The sequence below is a fragment of the Nymphaea colorata genome, chromosome 10 (assembly GCF_008831285.2).
Source record: "Nymphaea colorata isolate Beijing-Zhang1983 chromosome 10, ASM883128v2, whole genome shotgun sequence".
NCBI lineage: Eukaryota > Viridiplantae > Streptophyta > Magnoliopsida > Nymphaeales > Nymphaeaceae > Nymphaea > Nymphaea colorata.
The window spans coordinates 17427914-17450400 of record NC_045147.1 but is presented as its reverse complement, the minus strand read 5'-3'; the positions used below and the strand labels follow the sequence as shown (position 1 = coordinate 17450400).

General features: G+C 40.0%; 3 protein-coding genes across 4 annotated transcripts; 2 read left to right on the top strand and 1 right to left on the bottom strand.

Annotated features, from left to right (window-relative positions):
• Positions 1-1855: 1855 nt before the first annotated feature.
• Positions 1856-4760, top strand: LOC116262986 (triacylglycerol lipase 2-like). Its single transcript, XM_031642540.2, has 9 exons — positions 1856-2010; positions 2175-2297; positions 2405-2548; positions 2893-3003; positions 3419-3559; positions 3666-3706; positions 3815-3894; positions 4000-4095; positions 4217-4760. The coding sequence occupies exons 1-9, from the start codon at positions 1873-1875 to the stop codon at positions 4549-4551; spliced, it is 1209 nt and encodes a 402-aa protein (XP_031498400.1). The 5' UTR covers positions 1856-1872; the 3' UTR covers positions 4552-4760.
• Positions 4761-8767: 4007 nt separating this feature from the next.
• LOC116262321 (uncharacterized) lies at positions 8768-9810 on the top strand. Its single transcript, XM_031641573.2, has one exon. The coding sequence runs from the start codon at positions 8836-8838 to the stop codon at positions 9421-9423; it is 588 nt and encodes a 195-aa protein (XP_031497433.1). The 5' UTR covers positions 8768-8835; the 3' UTR covers positions 9424-9810.
• Positions 9811-11328: 1518 nt separating this feature from the next.
• Positions 11329-22299, bottom strand: LOC116262320 (uncharacterized). Of its 2 annotated transcripts, XM_031641571.2 has the most exons (14): positions 21634-22299; positions 20716-20792; positions 18989-19147; positions 17737-17950; positions 17179-17265; positions 16929-17068; positions 16553-16633; positions 16351-16415; positions 14341-14513; positions 13867-13997; positions 13676-13763; positions 12908-13121; positions 12600-12706; positions 11329-12377 (listed from the first exon to the last, which is right to left on the bottom strand). In XM_031641571.2, exons 1-14 carry the CDS (start codon positions 21799-21801, stop codon positions 11898-11900), a joined length of 2184 nt encoding a protein of 727 aa, XP_031497431.1. In that variant the 5' UTR covers positions 21802-22299; the 3' UTR covers positions 11329-11897. The 2 variants fall into 2 exon arrangements, with proteins under 2 accessions (XP_031497431.1, XP_031497432.1); XM_031641572.2 differs by lacking the exons at positions 20716-20792; positions 21634-22299 and having other exon boundaries at positions 17737-18022; positions 18989-19108.
• Positions 22300-22487: the final 188 nt, after the last annotated feature.

The following is a 22487-nucleotide window of genomic DNA, read 5'->3' as shown; positions in this document are numbered from 1 at the left end:
GGATTGACATCGAGCTTTTTAATATATGACAAATCCATAGTCAAATTAGCAAAAAATTTATATGCCAAGTAACATTTTTCCTTTCCATAGCAAACAATGACACATAGAATTGTGATTTAGTGACAAGATCGAACTGTATAAATTACAAGTTCTGGTTGCCAATTGTCAATCAACTTGTCATTAATAGAAGGAAGTATGTCGAGTCAAGAGATGAGGATTAGGCACCGGCTTGGCTCGAGTTCTAGACTTCCTTTATGTTAGATTCTACATTCTTTCTGGAGATTAATAGAAGTTGAGAAACAGAAATATAGCTTTGACAGGCCATGTGGGATGAACAGATGCAACGAGCAAGATCCATCTGGGCAGTTTTTTGAGGCCAATTGAAGTGCCCAAATTCCATACCAATTTCAAACAAATTACGACCCTATGGGGCTGTTTGGTAGCAAGAACATTCAGAGGTGCCTAATAAATCTGTCCCAAATATTGAAGCAGATTCGTGGAACACTAATCTAGTTCTATTGTTACACAAATTTCAAAATGACCACAACATGTCAATAAGTCTCTGGATTCAGCATGATTTCTAAATTAATGACAAGGCCTCATACCAGATCCAACTTATTTGCAACCTTACATGCCGTGGTACTACTACGAATGATTTCAGCTCCTGCATAAGGCAGAATTTCTTTTCTGGGGCGAATTTAAGTGAATTTTCATTAGATATCGCCTTTTATCACTATGTTACATTCTTATTGCAATTGTTTTTTTTTTTTTTCTTTTTCTTTTTTGCTTTTAAGGTTAAAGAGAAATCCACTCTAGACCTTGATTGATAGTTTCCTTGAGAAAGTGGCGTTAAAAAAAACGTCTCATAAGACAGCTTTTTTTGTGCAAGTAAAGGCGAAAAACACGCCCGAAAATGGAAGCAAGTGTCTCATGAATCTACCTCAGTTTTGAAATAGATTCATAAAACACTCACATATTCTTATTGCTAAACAGTCCCTCTGGTAAACATTTTTCCATACTCACAACTTTGATATGTAACTTGATCCAATGATGAGTTAAACATGACCAACGCCCGCATTTGGGTAAACATATTCTAGAAATGGAGCTCAGGTGAAAGGTCGGAACTCACTCGAGCCATAACCCTGCGAGGTGTGTACTTTATCCAAAGATAAACATACTTCCGCGAGCTATGCATATATGCATCTAATTTTTTTATCTTCAATGTCATATGCATTATTCTTCCAGCAGCGATGTCAAACCATCAGACATGGTGAAATCAGAATCCAAATGATCAAACAGTTCAGGTTAGCTGATGAGACTATCCAAATTGGACCTGTAATCAAATATGACTTTGGTATATATAGCATTCCTTTAATTACCTAAAGGTGATGGATATCACTTTTTTTGCATGTAAAAAACTGAATTTGGTTTTGGATTTTGTACCGTTATTTCTGAATCCAGAGGCTGTTTCGGTAGCTATATATTCATTTACATCATTATTTCAACGGGCCACCGCCATTCTTTCCAGCGTTACAGAATTATTATATCTTTTGTGTGTGTGTGTGCATGTGCAAGAAAGCGAGAGAGAGAGAGAGAGAGAGAGAGAGAGACTTAAATGACATAAAAAGAAGCGTTTAATTAGTGGTGTATTAACACCCGCAATAAATGGCCATATCTTTAATGTGGCTGGCGGAACTTGGAAACTGTTTCCTTTCATGGCTCAAAGAGAAAGTTAAGCATAATTGTAACAGCAACTTAGTTATAATGGTGATAGCATTCTGGCTTAACGGGCCACATGGAGCTCTATAAATTGGCAGTTTTGGTCACCATTTTGCACCTGTTTGTTTTTCAAGAACAAGGAGACGACCCTCGATGACAGGGAGCACATGCATGAGGTCCCTACTACCGTTAGCCCTCATCGGCCTCTTGCTCACAGCCAGCCCAGTGCACTCCATCACTCATGTCTGCATTACGGCACAATCATATGGCTACGACTGCCAAGAGTTCAATGTATTATATCTTTCTCAATCTTTTTGTTTTATGTGCATGATCCAATGTCTGTCAATGCCTAAAGGTGATAATTTCACCCCGTTTGATGGAACACCACCGGAGATTATTTTTCCTTTTGAATCTGTATCTAAGCTGATGATCAGTTCCCTGTGATGTTCATGCAGGTAACCACAGAGGATGGTTACATCCTTGGGCTGCAGAGAATTCCTAGAGGCAGACAATGTGTCGGTGCTGCTAACGAGCACATACCCAAGAAACCGATCTTGCTTCAACATGGTATTCTCATGGTGAGATCTATCTCTGACGTGGTTGATGTTGTTCTATATTGATATTCAAGTTCCGATCAGTTTGGTGCGCTGTTAATGATATTGAGGTGGGTTGGTTGGTGCTGCAGGATGGGTTCACATGGGTGGTGAGCCCTCCCGGCGAGGGCTTGGCGTACGCCTTGGCCGATGAAGGGTTCGATGTATGGATATCTAATACGCGAGGAACAAAGTCCAGCAGAGGCCACAAGTTGCTCGATGCTAATGTGGATGCGGTCTCTCTCTCATATTCTCATTTTATCGGCTCTCTCTCTCTCCAAATATGTCAAGATCTTATTGCAACAATTTTGTATTCAATTTCAATAGCAAGAAAATTACATGATATTTTGAGGTTTTTCTACCCGGATATTAGAATGGGAAATTGACTGCGATATTTCATTGACGCAATTTGTTTGCATATTTTTACTGTGATGCTTATCTTGTACGCATTTTATGACTTTTTCTGATGGCAAATGTTCTGGTTTAGATTTTCACAAGGAAAATAGTACGAGTTCTTTCTTTAACCGGCTGATTTGTGCTGTTATACTCATCTTGCTGAAAGAGTTCATTCAGTTGGCAGGCCTACTGGGGATGGACGTGGGTGGAATTGGCAAAGTTTGATCTCACTGCTAACGTCAACTTCGTTCACAATCTCACTGGCCAAAAAGTGAACTACATCGCCCATTCTTTGGTAAGTAGGAAAATCGAGGCTTGACAGTTGATACCTAGCCATTCATTAGTGGTTGACAAACTTCTACAGCGAATGCTACACACACCGGATCGATTTCTATTTTTCGGGTCCATGAATATGCTTTTTGAAAAATAGACTGCACGAACGTGATCTCAATCTATGCCATGAGCCAAAAAGATCATGTTTTTCTCACGTATCTATAAAATTTTTACAAGACAAACAGAGTTTTGAAGGAGGCATTTGAACTCTTCCAAAATCTGATACATCGAGAAAGAACATATGTTTTTCTGTAGGTTTTAAAGGCATGAAGATCTCACAGATGTGTGAAGAACAAGATCATACTTGCTAATAACAGCCAAAGATGTCGACATATTGCTTCATCTAAAAACATGGGGCCTGCTCTGCTTTTCTGCAGGGAACTCTGACTGCTCTGACGGCCTTCTCGCAGCATAAGTTGGTGGACAAAGTGAATGCCGCTGCACTCCTGAGTCCAATTGCTTACCTGAAACACATGACCAACCTCGTCCAATTAGCTGCTGAATTCTATGGCGACGAAGTATGGCTTCTCACACTCAGCTACAACTCTTTTTCCCTCTGTCATGGTTTCTGCATAACAGTACTGCTGATCTTTCTTTTCTTACAATTATGTCCATATACTTCAGCTAATTAGCATGTTGGGAATCCCCGAATTCATTCCACAAAGGTATCAAATTGATCAGTTCCATTTATCTATGCTCTCAAGGCCTAAGACGACTAGTATATAGACATATAAGTGGTTTATGCTGCTTCTTTTCTGATAACCATGCAACAGTGCTGCTGTAGACGCTCTGCTTAGGACCATATGCTTGTTTCCGGGATTAAGTTGTCGTGATTTGGTATCAGTAATAACAGGTAAGCTCTGTGCATTCTGCAGTAGATGTCATGTTTTTCTTTGCTTAACTGTAAAGGGGGAATGCAGTCTGGTAAATTATCCAATGAATCCGATTGGTTTTCAAGGAAATAATTGCTGCATCAACCCGTCGATATTGGATTTGTTCTTAAAGTATGAACCGCAATCAACATCCACAAAGAACATTATGCATCTAGCCCAAAGTAAGCACATGTATTGAGTTTTATTATGCTTCATCGCTCTTAAATCGTACCTTAGCTTGCTTCTCGGTGATGCTAGTTGATGAAAAATGCAATTGAACAAAAGATTGATCCGTTTTTGCAGTGGTTAGAAGTGGCAAATTAAGTATGTATGACTATGGAAATGGTTCTGCAAACCTGAAGAACTATGGGGTGGTGGAGCCACCAGCATACAACCTCTCCAACATTCCAGCAGATCTTCCTCTCTTCCTCGGCTATGGAGGCATGGATGCAATTTCAGATGTTGAAGACGTCGAGCGCTTGATTGATGAGCTCAAGCTTTTTCATCAGGAAGGCAAGCTCACCTGTCAGCTTTTTGAGGATTACGCACATGCAGACTTCGTCATGGCAACGGATGCCAAAGAAAGACTCCACAGACCTCTTATTGAATTCTTTAACAGCAATGAGCATTCAAATTAATGCTTGCTAGATACCACAAGATCATCCCTGATCAGTGATTTATTGGTTAGATTTCCACATAAGATGGCCAATTTTCAGGTCCTTCACAAACTCTCTCTCTCTCTCTCTCTCTCTGATATGTAAAGTAGTGGGTGAAGGGCTGCCCCAAAATCCTCGTTCATGAACTGTGTTACCATCTTAGTCATGTTCCTTTTTCTTGAGAAAAAATAAGTGACATATCTTGTCTTTGTAATGAAAGTTATTGAATTTGGGTTTCAAAACAAAAACTTTTTCATTTATATAGTTTACGGAGTACCAAAATTTATGAAATCAATTGTTTAAAATCATCAAAAAGTTTGAGTCGTATAAAATAATTTGTAGATATAGAGAAAAGGTTGATATGGGAGCGGCAGGGTTCTTCCAATAACTTCTCCTTTTTCCGGACAGTCTCTGAATATGGCGTTACCAGGTAACGCTTAAGAGCGGTTGATATGAAGGAGTTTCAAATATTTAAGATGCAAAACGTCTGAATTTATTTCATTTGGATACAGAAGCCCTGTTGGCGAAAAAAAGAGCAATCCCCGAACAAAAACAGCACTAAGTTTTTGCAATATTAAGAACTTTAAAGGCAAAACAGCTAATTAATTGTAACTTGGGCAACCCACAATTCATTGAATTTTCTTTTTTCTCTGAATATACAGTTACGTCAAATCTGCATATGGATCAAAACTGATTCGGGACCTAATCAGGATTCGTGCTTCAAGAATGAATTGAATCTTATAGAATGATTTAAACTCTGTGCATGAGAGGTAGAAGGGAAGGGGAGGCGGAGCGCTTGCTCTCTCAGTTCATTCATTGGCCCAACATGGTTGTTTTCACCACAACATTACAAGTCATTGCTGGACTGGGAGAATTATAAATCCACGTCACTTGCTCCTTCTTGCTTTCGACAAGAAAGATATTTACAATAGAAAACAAATCGAGGTTTCACGAAGATCTGTAATTTCTATCCTGAATTCAGAGTGTTCATATTTCAGTTCTTGGATGAGCACAGTTGAACAATTCTGAGTCCTGCCGTTAATATTGGATCAAATATTAACGCAACTGGATGTTAGGGCAGCTCACATTCAAATGGTACAACGTTCGAATTACATGATTGTTGTCACGCTCTAGTGTATTATTGTTTTGGCTGCAAACGGTTGTGATAGAGTTGAAATCAAATCCGATACAAACAAATTAAAATGAGAAAAGTCCTTGTAAAGCTGAGCCATCAATATCTCAACTCAGATCCCATGGGGATGAGCTTCCCGACTTGCCTGCCCAATAAAATAAAATCAAGAAGATGGGCTAATTATAATGAGGCACAAGATCCATGCACCGACAAGACCCGGTCCAGTTCATCGACGCTGGAACACTGCACCAAGTTCCTTTGCCAAATCCAATCACGAAATCCGGTGGTCGTCCAAATCAGAGCAGACAGTGCGAGGGCGAAAGGAAGCCATACCTAAACCTGGATGTTTCCAAAATCAAGGGTCCAGGATCAAAGGTATCCGTTGTAGGGCCAACATGTAGCCATCATCGAACTTTACTTGTTCCACAGATTCAGCAAAACCAGGTGACAAAGTTGAGAAATGGGAAGTGACTGTCTTCAACTCTTGAAAAGTATTGAATTTAAAATGGGTGTGTGCCCAGTGGTGCTTCAGCTGTGGCAGACATGACTGTTGGGAGACAGTGTGATTCAAAACACCAACAACCCCTCAAAAGAAAACAAAGAGTAAGCCTCGGGTTTCTTGGTCTTCAAGACGCGGCTCCATGCATGTGTAGAATGGATAAAGGAGACCAACAAAAGAACAATGGGAAGGGACAGGCTTTTGTGTGGTGTGTAATAGATCGATCTGCACAGCGTTCATAAAATTTGCTGCTAAAAGCTAGTCTGCCTTTGAAGTTGATGGATTGCATGGGAGTTTTATGAGGGTGAAAATCTGGTTTCTTATATGGGGTGAACCCACTTGTTGGCTGCATGCTTCCTCCCAATCCTGTCTTATCATTCGGATCTGACTTTTCTCGTGGAAGGTGCACCTCCATCTTACATTTGTTATATATATATATATGTGTGTGTGTGTGTGTGTGCATGGCTTAAGTTTCAAAAAGATACACCTTAATCACATTGTATTCATAAACAAGCAAGATCTCCAGTGTTGCAGCCGTAGGTAGTGTCAAGCATATTTCCCCGAACATTCGCCAAATCTTCTTGCCAACTCCCAAACCATTCCCGACTTTGTCCAGATACCATGCCAAGAATGCCAACTTGATTATAGGATATTCTGATGCTATGGTTCATTCCATCACCATCGGTTAATGCGGTGTGAAACTTTTGATGGCTAACCAAACAGATGTATACATACGCGCACATCAGCAAACAAAATTGTTGTGAATTAATTTTATTGAAACATGATCCTGCATCCGCCAACACAACAGAACAAAATCTCTTGCAGAGCACCAGATATCGATCACTCGTGCCTGTAGGACCATCTAAAGGTTAATTAAAACAATTCGTGCTCATTTGCTTTCATTTCTTATTGATTTAATTAGCTACTAAGAATTAATTAGAAGAACTCGTTCACAATCGTTTTCATTTCTTATTTGAAAGTTACCCTTTTCTTTCAACGAACGGTATCTTTTATTTGTGCATGACATCAAAAACTTTGAATGTCAGTCCAATGTTAGAGGGCGTGAAGAAACTTCCTGGCTAAGGCTGGTTGATTATAGGCGCAAAAGAACATGAAAAGGAGTTTGCTGACCTAAAAGGCACATTCTAGTTTGCATATATATATATATATATATATATATAGAGAGAGAGAGAGAGAGAGAGAAATTGTGTGTGTGTGTGTGTGTGAATAGTGACTTAGTTACTCAGAACATAAAAAAAATTAATACTAAATGACAAAAATACTCATTTTCATAACAGTTCTTCATACTAGATCAGACGATCTTGATTAACTAAATCGGACGATCTTGATTAAATAGCTGAGCGATTCTAAAAAGGCAGAATCACTACTCAGTTTTCATATATATATATTGCAGATGTAATGGCCGCCGTATAGCTGAACTTTCTATACTTGTGTGTGGTTATGGTTGGTCATGAGCACAGATCACGGTCCATTCATGAAATGATTGGTCAACTAATGGCAGCCACGCCAGGTCAAACATTTGTGATCAGGGCGGCTTATACCCAGATGATTAGGCCTTTCCTTTTTATTTTCTCTCTCCGTAATTTTGTAGACTTGTACAAGCTAAATAGACTTATAATTCATTGATGTGATAAGATGTAAGGCCTTGAACGTGTGACCTGTTTTCAACGTAGAGCTTTCTTGAGCAAATTAATCATTCAGCAAGCCAATGAATGTTTGATAGGCAAAAAAAATTTCATGCAAATACTTTTAAGGAGGAGATATCAGCAAATAACTGCCCAATTGAATGTTTCATCCAACTTCTGTTCATATAAACATTTACTTAAGGAAAACCATCTTCTGTTACAAAACTCTCAAATTTATATTCTTATGCCTCCAGATTCTCGGTTAGTTTGGTTGCTTATGTAGACACATAATACACTCAAGGCTAAAACAAAATAAAAGGTCAAAATGGACTTGAAACCCCAATTTTAGTTTCGCACCCGAAATAATAGCAATTAGACCCAATTATACATAGGTACCATTATTATATTCTCTTTTAAAAATCTATGACTATTTACAACTGGTCATCAACACGACCTAGTAGATTCTATCCCGTCTTCCTGTAGATTCGACTGTTTGGGCATTCAAAATGAATTCGGTTGTGTGTTCGAGTTAAACACGTTTTCTCTCCCTCTCTCTCTCTCTCTCTCTCTCTCTCTCTCTCTCTCTCTCTATATATATATATATATATATATATATATATATATATATATATATATATATATATAAAAGGAAAGACAGATTGAAAGAGTATCTGAGCTTAAAGTTAGGAAGCTTCTGGGAAGGCGACCCGAGGGAGTGGATGTGATACACGTGCAGAGGGCGTGCGTCTAAAATGGGGCCTGGAAGAGAGGAATAGTAAACGACAAGGAAGGCGAAGGGCGTGAGAAGGTGGAGTGGAGTCGCATCACCAGCACCTACCTCCTTCCCCTCCCTCCTGCTTCCCACCACTTTTGGACTCTCTACGCCATCCCCTCCACACCCTATATAAAGCTCCCTCCCCCGACTTCCTCCTCCCCCTGTAACCACAGCCCATAGTAGCAGGCAGCCACGAAGCAATCAAGAGAGAGCGATGGCGATGCCATGGACGTCGTCCTCGGATGCTTATGGCAGCAGGTGCCTTAAGCACCCCGACCGCCGCCCTTCTCCCGGCGTCTGCTCCCTCTGCCTCAAGGAACGCCTCGCCCACCTGTCCAGCTGCAAGCCCTCCTATTCCTCCTCCGCTTCCCTCTCCCTCTCCTCCCCTAACTCCCACCATTCCTCCCGCTCCACCTCCTCTTCCTTCCTCGACTACTCCTCCTCTTCCCCCTCCACCCCTTCTCGCCCTCCTCCTGCTTCCTCCTCTTGCGCCGCCGCCCAACCACGTTCCCGGATGTCGTACCTGATACACAAGGAGGGTCGATTCACCGAGAGATCCGGCAGGCTGTGGCCTCTCAGAAGGAGCAGTTCCGCCGCTTTCGAGGTCAAGAAATCCAACCTGGAGAAGAAGCAGAAGAAGATCGCCAGTGGTGATGGTGGTGGTGGCAACGGTTTGTGGTCGTTGCTTCTCCTGAAGCGGAGGAAGGAGGTGGCGGAGGAGGATCAGAAAGCCAGGAGTCGGAGCTGGCGCCTTACCCACCCCAAAACCGTGAAGGATATCATCCCTCTTGGTGTCATATAGATCCATGACCTCGACAAGGCTCAGAAATCCAAAGCCTGGTAAGGTCCGTAGGTGATTGATAAAATTCGTAAGCTGGCTCAACAGAACCGACCATGCTGATGCTGGGGGTACGTTGGCAACTAGCAGAGAGATCGAGTGATTCCCACAAAAATCCATGCTGTGAACACAAAATTATGTACAAAATATTTGCACCCCCCAAGTTATCCCTATGGGGTGCTGTATATTTTCTGGTGGCTAAACGCTAACCACCGGATCATGTTTGATTTCTCCCCTTTGATATATTTACTTGTTAATGGTAAAGTTCATCTCTTGAGTTGTTGTTCCAATGTGTAAGACATTCATTCAATTTTGTCTGTGGAGTGCAAATTCATTTCAGCGTCCAGTCCAGATCAGTCTCATTTGCTCAGATCTTTGTTTTTGGTTGTGTTTGTGTGTGTGTGTGATGGAAGCAATTAGCGAGCTAAATGGCACATGGTTGATGCAAAATGGCACCAACCAGTTGCCTTATTTGATTTATGCACATTGATTTCACTGGAAGCTAGATCGATGCAATCTAGGATGTGGAGATCCTACCTTGGGGCCCCATTCGCTGCGAGGTCAAAAAAGGTGTCTGCGGTAGACGCCGTAACATTTGTTTGTTTCTGCCAAGTCGTACGTCTCATGCCACAGGTGTTGGTCCTCCAGAAATCTGAGAAGGCAAAGAGGGTCAAGCAATCGAGTTGCATAGCAAAGTCGAAACATTAAGAGAAATTTAGTTTAAATCCCACATATCATAGAAATCGTAACACCCAAAAGTTGAAGAAAAGCACTGTTACCATTTTTTTACCAGTATGATGATCCATAAAAGGGTCGTGACGTGATACCATGGTCCGTATTATAAATGAAGATGCTGAGAATGGAAGCGAATTCTTGTGCCATAACAACGCAGCGCACTTTCACAAAGGCAATTGACCTTTAGCAGAACGCCGCCATTGCCCGGCAGCTTCATGGAAAATCAGTGATATATTGAAAAGGATGGGGGCACTTATTTAATTAGCTGAATTCGTCCACGCTGATCTAGGAATCCTCGACAACAAAATATGGGTCCCCTAGGCATTTAGGTCGGAGATGCGCCGGAGCATTTGTACCGTTCATCCAGGCGGTGAACGGCGTACAAGAATCACAGTCGAGGCCTTCATTCATTCTCAGGCGATGGTCGGGGATGCATGGCTTTAGATGCGGCTATCTAGAGTATCAACTGCATTACAGTTAAGCAAGGGCCATCGAAAATATGCTCGAAGAAATCCATTCTGGTTGAATGGGGAAGCATCACTTTCCGATATCCTCACAGCCGGCTGAAAAGGACGGCCATTAGCGATCCTTCGTCTTCAAAAAATTCTAAGCACCTTACAACATCTTATTAGCAGTCTGAAACACATCCAGTACCGGTCATTATAATGGCATAGTGGTGCAAGACGCACACAAGTACTCTATATTATAGTGGGGAACATTTGGAAATGTGGGCAGCGAACGTATCAAACTAGAGACATCCGCACCTTAGGCCCGACCCCACTCGATCAGCTTTTAAACCCCACCCAAGTATGTCGGCGTTCTCACCCTCCCACATCTACCATTTGATGGCACCTCAGACTTTAGCACCAAATCAGCCACCACTTGCAGGAAATCCTCAGAATGGTTCCCAAAATCTGATGTGCTGGGACACATTGCACCTTTTATAAAGAACTACGTTCAAAGAACAGCAGCCAACCCCTTGCAAGAACAACGGCTGCAAAAGGGTCGAATAGGGTACCAGAGTTCCGTTATAATCCGATTCAGCAGTCCCTGCTTCCAACGCATTTAGCAGTCCCAGGTTCAAGCCATCGGTATCTCTAGCCATAATCGACACACAAGGACCTTAACCTTGCATAAGAATAACGCCAAGATGCATACTTGTTTATATAGACAATCAAGTAACTTATACATATTGATTGCCAAACAGTGCAAGTCTCGATCTCATGCAAGGAACAAGACTTCCACTTCGACCATCAATGGAGGAACTGTGTGCGCTTTGCACATCGTAAGTCCTTGAGTGATTTACGTGTGAGTATACATTGCAACGACTATCAGAATACAAAGTCAAACGACGTCGACCAAAACCCTTAGACACCCGTAACAGTTTTGCTAATGCAAAACAGTATCTGTACAAAGAAAAATTACAAAACGGTATTAAGCACCCTTTGCTAATGTGATGTGAGAGAGACTACTGTCATCAATACCTCGCATCACGTCTGTGTTCTTGACTCTCTTGGCTAGGGCGAATGTTGTATATTTTAACTAGTTCCGTCTTCAGGATCAATCTGGCGAAGTTGACTTTCAACTGAAGTTCCGGATATACAGTGGGGTGGAACAAAATCCCGTTTCATATATTTCGTTCTCATTTTTCTTGAGCATTTGACGATCTTAGGTTGGAAGCCCAGGGCTTCCCCGTTTCCATGTCAGTCATCGTAACAGAAGTCATCGTCCCTGCCCCTCTCAGGGTGTTTTTTCAATCTTTCAAAAATCTCGTCCAGAGATTCCGTCTTGGAACCAGAATTTGGCATATTTTCCTGGGTTTGGCGGAGTGGCAAGAATCTCTTGGCCCCTAAATTTGCCCTGAAATTCTGGAAATTAGTCTTCATCGATGTCCATGTGTTTGCCAATCCAGATGGACTGATCATCGAATCTCTCAAATTAGGTCCACTTTTGAGGTTTCCTGCTTCCTGCAGAGAGGCTGAAGCAGAAGGCTTAGGCTGCCTTCCCTGCTGATCTTTGAAACCATAATTGCTCATTATGCTTTCTCGACCATTTTCATATCTCCGATCACCATTACTGACAGCTTGAAACCCTTTCCGGTCATCCCTGGATAAACCAGCTCCCACTGATTTCAATTCAAAAGGGTCGTTCTCTGCAACACCATTCACATTTTTCACAGGTATCTGAACATAATCAACAAATTGCTAATTAGTCATCCTTCTGCTGAAAGGACCAACCAAAAACAGTTCATCAACATGAAAATACTTCATCAACCATTTAATGGTTTTCAGTGAAGACAACAGACTTTTGTGTTTACTTGCAAGTAACCGCAGGTTACTTGTACTGAACTATTTATCAAGTGAAGAATGAAGAACGTCATTTCCAAAATATGGAAGGGAACATACCATGGGCAAGTTACCAGATTCTGCATCTGCGCTTACATCATTGAAGTTCCTAGCCAATGGAATGACATGCTCACCGACATTGGACCCTTTCTCAAGCCAGGATCGCTCTGAAGATGATCCAAAATAAAAGAATACATGAATATGCGTACAGATATCATGTCACGTTCTTGTGATTGTAAAGCTCCAGAGAATTAACACTACCAGTGCAACGGGTGTCCAGCCTTTCAGTTGTCTCACCATTTAAAACCAAGGGAGACAGGGACACCAAACTGACAACACATATGATTAGATGAATACTCCTAATTTACCTTTCTGCAAGATGATGACTCCTGATGGATCAAAACCATCCATGTCTTCTGTGTCATTCTGAAATCTGAGCCTCTTCCAGCTACCAAAAAAGTTGATTACTTTATCAAAAAAATTGCTTGCCACCAACAGCGTGTAAACAACCATGATTAGAGGGTAAATTCTGTTAAATCCCCGCCCAAAGAATGGAACAGCATCATCAATATTTCCCATTCGCTGCACGTCCAAGTGTAGAAAAGGTTCAGATATTCAATATTCCATATAGATAAGCAATTGTGGGATGATCAAAAAACAAACTAGATTCTAGAGTATACACCTGCTAAATCATGCTTCTGACAAAACAAAGCATACTATTCAAGTTTTAAACCCTGCAGGAAAAAGGCCTTCGGTTTTCTGCAACCATGCCTTTTCTCCTCCTGATTATATACATGCTTAACCGACATAGAGAATAAAAAGACACAAAATTGACATTTACATGCTTATTGAATGTTTCTGGCCTATCCCATGTCCCACTAAGAAAGCTGAGATAACAATTACAATGACAGACACGGTTTCAGTTGTAGGCGATTGCTCCAAAAACTAATTCATTTCAGAAGAAGAATCATGTCATAATCAGCAAATTCTGTGCAAATAGGCCATAAACATACCAAAACACATCTAGTTGAGGTTTTGAAAACCTCACATACACTCTCTGAAACAGATAAGGTTATTACACATGAGATTATAATACCTAATGAGATATTGACATGGTGTTCGAAGATTAACCTGACCTTTTCAAAGGTAGTTTTGGCATCTCCATGAAGCCGGATGAGATTTAAAAAATTGTAAGATATTGGAGGGGCATAACGAGCAACCATCCTAGCACCAATATAAAAAGAAATGTTATAGCTATTAAAGGTTTAAAACAGGATTTTGTTATTATAAACTTGTTTGTAGCTCAAATGATGCTTAAGATACTTACGAACAAATCATAAGCAAGCTCACCGAGCTTGTTTGCCTTGGAGTCAATGAATAGAACATCAACATCCCAATCTTGAATAAGGAGTAATATGTACAAATGCACATGTAGAATAAAGGAACAAGTGCAGCAACCTGCATTAAAGATGATAAAATTAGTAACATACCTTGTATTGAAAGGATTCCACCAGTTCAATTGACACATGACAAAAATAAAATTATATGCAAGATGCTAAAATCAATAAATAACCTCGTTTGAATTATTAAAACTATTAGCAATTGCATGGACTACAGATTTGGAACTGCCAATCAAAGTAGGATATCAGAATACTTTTTGTACTTGTGTACCCCCATGACCATGCACAAGCACTTAGAAACCAAACCCAAAATGCCCCGAAAATTCCAGACCACCATTTAAGGCCAGTAGTGGGACAAAAGCACAATGCATCAGGATAATGAAATTTAAATCTGCAATAACCTGCACAAGCATCTCTTGCTTTCCAACTGCTTTGATCAGAATGGAGAAAAGAGATAGGTCGACACTTGGAAGGAGTGTAGCCTCTGCAAGAAGGATGGCAGCTGAGATACATCCAAGCAGGACAGCCAATAACTTCTCAAGCTGCTTCGTGAGTACACATCGCCAAATCCACTCTGCAGATTAGACCAACAATATTAAACACGATAAGTTCATGCACAAAATTCATAAACACAAAATTGCTTTTCAGCAGTTCTGTAACTTGAATATCACGACAAAGTGATCAGACAAATTACTGAAAGACCCCTTCAGTCGGACTTCTCAAAACACAGGACCGCCCTTGCAGGAGCAAAAATTTTTACATTTCTTATAAAATAGGTACACCACTGCAATGAGATACTACTGGAAAAAGGTGACTCATATGCAGTTTCTGTTTATCAGCACTCTGTGACCTTTTTTCCTTGCAAAAATCAAAATTTAGATGCTTAGTTTTTCCCATCTTGTAACATGTTAAGTCATCAGCAAAGGGACACACTGGCTGCTTTTCTCTCTCATCCTTCTCTTCTTCTAACTTCTTTCCGCATCCCCAACTCTCTTTTGCAGGAAAATATATACTTAAAATGCCACCAAAGCATGCGTAGGACCAAGGCTGTGACACACCAAGATTAGAGATAGCACAGAACTATCTTACCCTGGCTGGTCTAATAAGAGACAATCAGCTGACAATTTATGGGCATTGGCATTCCCCCAGAGAAGGTCCCTTTTGGGTGAAGGAAAAAATCATTCCATATTTTCTTTAGAGTTCCCTGCCACCCTTTCTTTCTCCAGTGTTTTCAGTGTCAACATTGAACTCAAGTCACTTTTCTCATTCACATGGTGAATCAGGCCATATCAGCCTATTATTTATTTTTCAAATTTATAAGATTAAGAACTAGTTAAACATAAGACAAGTATTACTGCAATACAAGCTGCTATGCAACAATATCGACCAAACCTTTTTTTTTAACCCCATGCTCTCTCTTCCTGAATATTCATTTGTAATTTTGTACTAGGAAGTAGAAACTAGAAAATATGGTTAACTTTGCTATTGTTAGCCGAAGAAACATACAAATTTGCAAGAAGCCACAACATATGGACAAAGAACATCAATAGCAGCTGAAACACAAGAGGCATCACCAACACTCCAAAATTTCTTATCTGGCTCAGTAAGATAGTTATTTTTCCCATCTTACAAGTTACAACATGTCAAAATTATATAACAGTGATTGTGAGAGAGCAACATAGGATAACACATGTTTTTTTTTCCTCTCTCTCTCTATCTCTCACCCACCTCAACTCTCCATTCACAGGTAATGGTAAAGCTGATTCTGGCATAGGTGACCATGCACATCTTATCACATACTGCAAAAACTAAGATAGTGTCATAGTGACCACCAGAAACTCGAAAAGGTGGGCAACACAACAAATTGAAGAAAAAAAAGTAGTAGAAATTCCATATTGCTTTGTGAAAACAAAAAATCATTGACAGGAACGCAAGGATATGAATTTTAAATACGCCGATAAAAGACAAGTTAGTAGAATAATAAGAAGTCGGATCTGGGTAAAGGAGCTTCCCATTGTATCAGGCCCCAGAAATTTCACCCACATACATAGCAGGCTGGGTGACTCAAGAGGAATAATCAATAAAATTGGAAGTGGCTTGATGGTTAACCCTAATTTTTGTTAGAGATTAAAGGGTGTGTGAGTGTGTTTAACTTCTGATGGTACCAAGGTACTCTGGCGGCTACCTATCATACTCCTGGAAAACTTTCATTCTGCCAATATAACAGCTACAGATTTCCTGAATAAGTAAAACTACAATAATATAACAAAAAAAATTTCTGTAATTGAACCACAAATGAGAATGATAAAACCATGTAAAAAAAAGGTGCAAAACAAAATCACATGATCATATAACTAGCAAGCAAAAATTCATGAATAAGAAGATAAAACACTCTAATATCAGTTGCATACCTATCGTATCCAAGAATTCTCCAGTACTGCCTGTGCGAGCAGATCTAAAACTTGAAACATATTTCCTGCAGTCAGTACCAAGTGAATCAAACATCAGAACAAGACAAAAATGCAAGAACATGTGGCGTAAAAACAATTTTAATCACAAAAAGATTAATGCAAAAATAGACAAAACAAAAAAAAGACAAAGCCAGAGACTCACCATCCAGATGCACTACCACGTTCATAACTTTTTATAGTGTCTTCCAATTCTAAGGCCTCCATGACATAGGTCATGTATTCACTGTAAGAACATAGACAGCAGGCGATGAGAACAAGATGAAGTACAAAATATGGTAGCAAATACTCTAATTTTCATCATAGATAATGATATCTAAATCCAAAAGGCATCATTTATGCACCCAGACTACCCAATCAAGACTAATTTGTTTCAGTGTTCCATGAAACACGTAGTGTTCTTCATAATCAATCTCAAGCATCAATGTCCATAGCAACAAGAAGACGCATACAACCATGGGCATTTACAGAAAAATTCACAGCCACAAAATGTTGATCTAGCCATTTTGATGCAAAATCACCTTCTATACCGATAGTATTCCTCCCGAGCTCTTCTAAGTTGTCTTCTAAGTGTAGCCATTGACTTTTCATCTGCATCGTAGTCCATGTCATTTTCCCCTAATCTGCCACCAGTTGGTTTGAAAGTAGGGTCTTCTCTAAACTACACAAAACAGAAAACAAAAGGTGGGTGAGACTTAAGAGAGAGAACGGAAATGCCTAGATGAAGTAAAATTATAGAAAATAAACTGTATAGAGAGGTAAGACAAGCACCATTTGAAGCAGCATATCATCAATAACATCCATATAGGGCCTCAATGGATCACGCTTAGACATCTGATTTGACGTTGCTTGAGCAATCTAACACATAAAGCCAGAAGCAATTATTCAACTCAATGAAAAGAAAAAAAAAATGCAGCTGCTTGCATGTCCCACTGATAAGACCCTTGGATTATATTGCACTGACTAAAATAATTTGTCCTAATTTTTTTTTAAGAGTTCAAATTACTGACAAAACAACAGCAACTAATGGCCATAAATAACATCAAGTCCCAAAAATGAAAAACATTTCTAATTTCCTTTTCCAGCCTCATCATATCTTCATGTCAGGAAGATGAGCATTTCTTTGACCACTCAAATTCTGAAGTTACTAAAATAAGCATAATGTCACCTCCATATAGAACGTTGCTATGACAGAGTACAATTTTAGTCTTGTAGAGACTGTCTATTAAACGTATCCACTTTCACGTTCAAACAGCCAACAGACCAAGAGACATGAATAAAAGATGACAACATTAGCTTCAAGGTAATAAACAAAGATAGACTAGTTACCACAATTGCATTAGACAAATCTTGATGAGCATTGTCAAGATTCACAGCCATTTTAGCAACTCGATGAGAGAGAATTTTCTGTCGGGTTCCCCAATCTGCATTCCTCCAAATGCTCTTTGGTATCTCGCTTAAGCCAAATCCCAAAAGAAAGGCACCAGTAACAAGCCCAAATGTATTGGAACATGCCATGGCCAATCCAACAACCCCCCCGCTCCTGCATTTGTGACAATGCATTCATCAAGACGAGAGTACAACCCGCACTCAGGAAGGCATCTTATTCAATGAGCTACAGAAAATCAAACATATACTTTCAAGAGACAAATTGAAACCTTTAAAAAGTTCATACATTAAGATAGTTCGGAACAGCAAAGTAGCATCCTAACATTCACATGCAAACAAGCCAAACAGACATGATATTGACGAACCATAGATTGAACCAATGAAGCAAAGTTCAGCAGATCATGAACTACAAAGAATCTTTCATTAACTATGTTGCATGGACACTGACAAGATTGCCACTTTTCAACAGAGTTTCACCACTTTACATGAGTGTCAAATACCGCAAAGGTGCAGACCAACAAAGTAAACACAATGGACACAGATAACATATATATATATATATATATATATATATATATATATATATATATATATACATGCACTTTCCTTACACCAAACCCCAACCGAGCGCTTTCCTCGGCTGGTTTAAGCCGTCCAAATGGATACCCATCCCATGCTGTTTAGAAGTTCTATCTGCATTTTGGGAGGCCTTCACGATTCCAACCATATGATGAAACTCTAAATGTCTAAAAGCTAGGAATCATCTTGCAATACATAATTTCATCAAAACATACGAGAAAAACAAAACGTTCAGATCATTAAGCTTCAAATGCTTATGACATCTGAAATATACATCAAAATGGCACATACAATGTGGTGGTTCCATGGTTTTGAACATGTAAATTTCATGAATATGGATAAATAGCAGATTGAAAAACACCTTGAAAGTGCAAAATTTGTCAACCTCCAACTTTATTGACATCAACAAGTGCATATCCAGACAGCCATATTTAAGAACCCAATATAAACATGCAACATATGTGCACAACTTTGTGTTTGTGCTTGTGTGTATGAGTGTGTTGAAGAAGAAATTAAGAAAAGCAAAAGAACCTTTATTAAGTGATGTGGTTGTCACATAAAAAAGGAACTATAAATTACTAAAACAGGAAAAACAAAAACATGAAAATCTTACCAGTGTTTGTGCATGATTATGAGTAGAATAACTCCAAAAAGGCCAATGGAACCAACAGTAACATAAAAGACAAGGTTCCCATGTACACTGGTCTTTAGCCTCTCCGTCACTGTAAAATCACCAGCATCTTCATAACCCTGGATAGTGGGCACCACAGCCCTGCGTAGACAAATACCATGATATGAAACATAAGGAACATGAAATAGGAGAAGTTGAGCTTCAGAAAAATAGTCAAAATCAAAGAAATATGACAGCGAACAAAACTACTGTGTTTGTTTTTAGCAAATTATTCGAAGAACATCGAAAATTTTCACACATCATTCAAACAAAATATATACCCAGTACTAATTACCACATGGTGCATGTCCAATGAAAAATAAGGATAGACAAATCTGATCCCATATTCCATGCTGCGCTGTTGAAATTCAGTACTAATTATAACTTACTATTCCCAGATGATATGGTTTCCATTTTTTGTATCCATACTGCATAGATTCATACAAACAAGCAAGCCTAAAAACTCTCGCACATTTTACCATAGATATGAAGCCATTGTTTTTTTTTTTGTTTGCATGACCAATGTTTCTTGGTGGACATCAGGACATCAGGTTTAATGAGCTGAATGTCTGGACTCTGGAATGAAAACTTGGCTTATCCATGGTGCTTAGTCTACCACCATGCATTCTGAGGGATGAAGATTGCCATTCAAGGCTGCTTAACCTTCATACACTCTAAGAAGGTAGTTATATATTTCATTGTACTTAAGTTCAGAAAAATGGAGCCAGCAACCAGGCCAGATCATAGCCTTGATCATATGGGAGATAAGGATTGACTTATAAGGTTCCATCAAGACAAGCTTTGTGTGATTTATCATTACACCCAGGTCTGTCCCAGTTGTAGAAAGGTCCAACCTTTTGATCCTAGTCTCATATTTTCATACAATGAGATTTTGCTTGGATAGCTCGTTACTGTCAACTGTCAAGAAGTTTCCTTCCCTCCTGTGTTGTCCATAGTTACACATAAGTGAATTTCACCTTCATGATGAAAAGGCCAGAGTCCGCAAAAGGTGAAAAGGAGTTGGTTTGTGTCAATCTTCTATGCACTGTAAACGCTTACAAACTTCTTACAGTATGTAACATGGCATTCCAAAACCCCCAAAACATGATTTTATTGCTAAAGCTGGATCCCTTCTCCAGATACAGAGACAAAACATACAGCACATTTATGTTCTCGTAGATCTATATTCTTTCTGCATTTGTATTTCCTTCGAGTTCTCTCCTTTAGTACACAAGCTATCTATTTATTATCTGCATGAATGTATTCCATTGTCAGCCACACAGACAGTGCAGTTGCATCTCCCTATATTTCCTTTGAAAAGAGTACAAACAATCATGCCAAATTAGTTATACTCATGTACTATCCATATGTGAATTGTACCGAAATTGAAGTAGCATCTTAGTAGGAATACAAGCTGAATCCAAAAAAGTGATGGATGAAAGGAAAGCCAAACCATAAACCTTTAATGTTTCTTTAATAGCTTGCCCAAGGAATTGTCTTTAAGAAAGTAGAACAAGAAGTTCAATCCATTAAGAAGTTAAAAAAGCCATATAAAAGCAAAGGTTCAATCCTTAAGAGGAAACAATACCAATCAACATTAAATGGACCTTCCAGATTTCTTAACCTTCATAAAGAATTACAGAATTCTCGTAGATTTGACCCACACTTACCAAGTAAGGGCAAACGTACTCCAATATGACCAGGCCCAGAAAAATGCGATACCTCCCTTGTCATGGCCAATAATTGTCTGCACGAGAAAGCAAAATCATTAACGCAAACACATAATGTTTTTACAATATAAAACTCGGACCTAATTACACCAGAAAGTTCAGCAATAAATTGCAAAAATCACCAATGAAATTATTACTTCTTTTCTTTTCTTTTAAGACATACGGTTCATCAGTTTACCTCAAGATAATAAGCATAAACCCCTCAATTAAGCACGTCCTTTTGCAATCTCTCATATCAACATCGGTTCTAACGTACTAAATATTTCAAAATACAGCATCTACGTGGTTCCCGTATAATTTGTTTAATTTGCCCATGATCATGCTTCAGAACAGAACCCACCAAATGGTTAAGTCACAAGATCCTTCTGAAATAATGTCCTCCTCCAGAAAAATAATAAGCTTCCATGCAAATCTCTAATCAATCTAAAGAAACTAACACACATAGAATCACATGGTGACCTCAGCAATTACTCAAAGGCCGACCTTGAATCTAACAAAATAAGGAACACCCAAAAGAGGACTTTCACTCGATTTCCCAAGGAACAAAACAGTCCCAAGGCTCCAAATGGACGGAATTCCCAGATCCAGCCTCCCACCCAACAAAGACCACAGGATCTGCCAGAAAACAGTTAAAATCCACCCCTCCCGCCACCCCTTTCTTCTTCTCCGGAAAAAATTAATAATTAAAAATATAAAACACTTATTGACGATATTATAAGTTCCCTTCAAGAAACCGATAGCAAATTTCCCCCTACAAATACAGACGAAGATCTCGACGAATGTATGTGCGGTGAAAACGGGAGACATATAGCTAAAGAAACAAAACTTCAAAAATAAATAGGAGGGATGAAGGCCCACCGTCCAGATGTCGGCAGGGACGAGGATGATGATGGAAAGGGAGCAGAACCAGGCGTAGCCGACAGTGAAGAGGACGTAACGAGGGACGTCTGGCCCTGCGAAATACCTGAGCGTTACGGAAACCAACCCCAGGGTTAGGGGCAGCGATATGAGGTAGAAGACCCACATCCCTCCCGCTTCACACCCCTTCCCTCCCCTCCTCCTCGCTCCTCCGTCTTCTCGCACCAACGGAGGGGAAGGAAGAGGAAAGTCGCAAAGGCCAAATCAAGGGCTCTGTGCTCTCTCCAATCAGAGGCTTCTCAATTGGGAACAGAAGACCTCATCACCAAGAAGAACCCCGGAACCCGGCAAGACGTCGACAGCGATCGTTCGCCGGGAAGCTCCTCCTCCGGCGGATGACAACCTTCCCCTCCTGGAAACCACTACCACCACCACCGCCACCTTCCGCCGACGCGTGGCTCGGTGTCTTGCCTTTGCCGCCAACCCAACTCCGGTGAAATGGCGCGGCTTCTGTTGGACCTGGCCGTTTGGTTCGTTCCCCCAACAGGCGGTCAAAAATTAGAGAAACCGGTTGATGAAAGACCGATACACGCGGGGAGCTAGAACAACATCACGTCGGTTTCCTAGTTGCGTAGGAACGAAAACTTAAAGGCTCCCGCCACTCAAAGCGTTGGTCCGCCAACGGGAGCGGTGGCAATTGCGATCCGGTCAAGCGGGCCAAGATTGTTGCATAGTATGGGCTCGCATTGCCTTATTTCTTTGTTTTATAACTTAATAATTTAAAATATTGTCATTTTAAAATGAAAAAAAAAATAAGACAAACTTGTATTCTTATATTTTTTCTCAACTCAAAT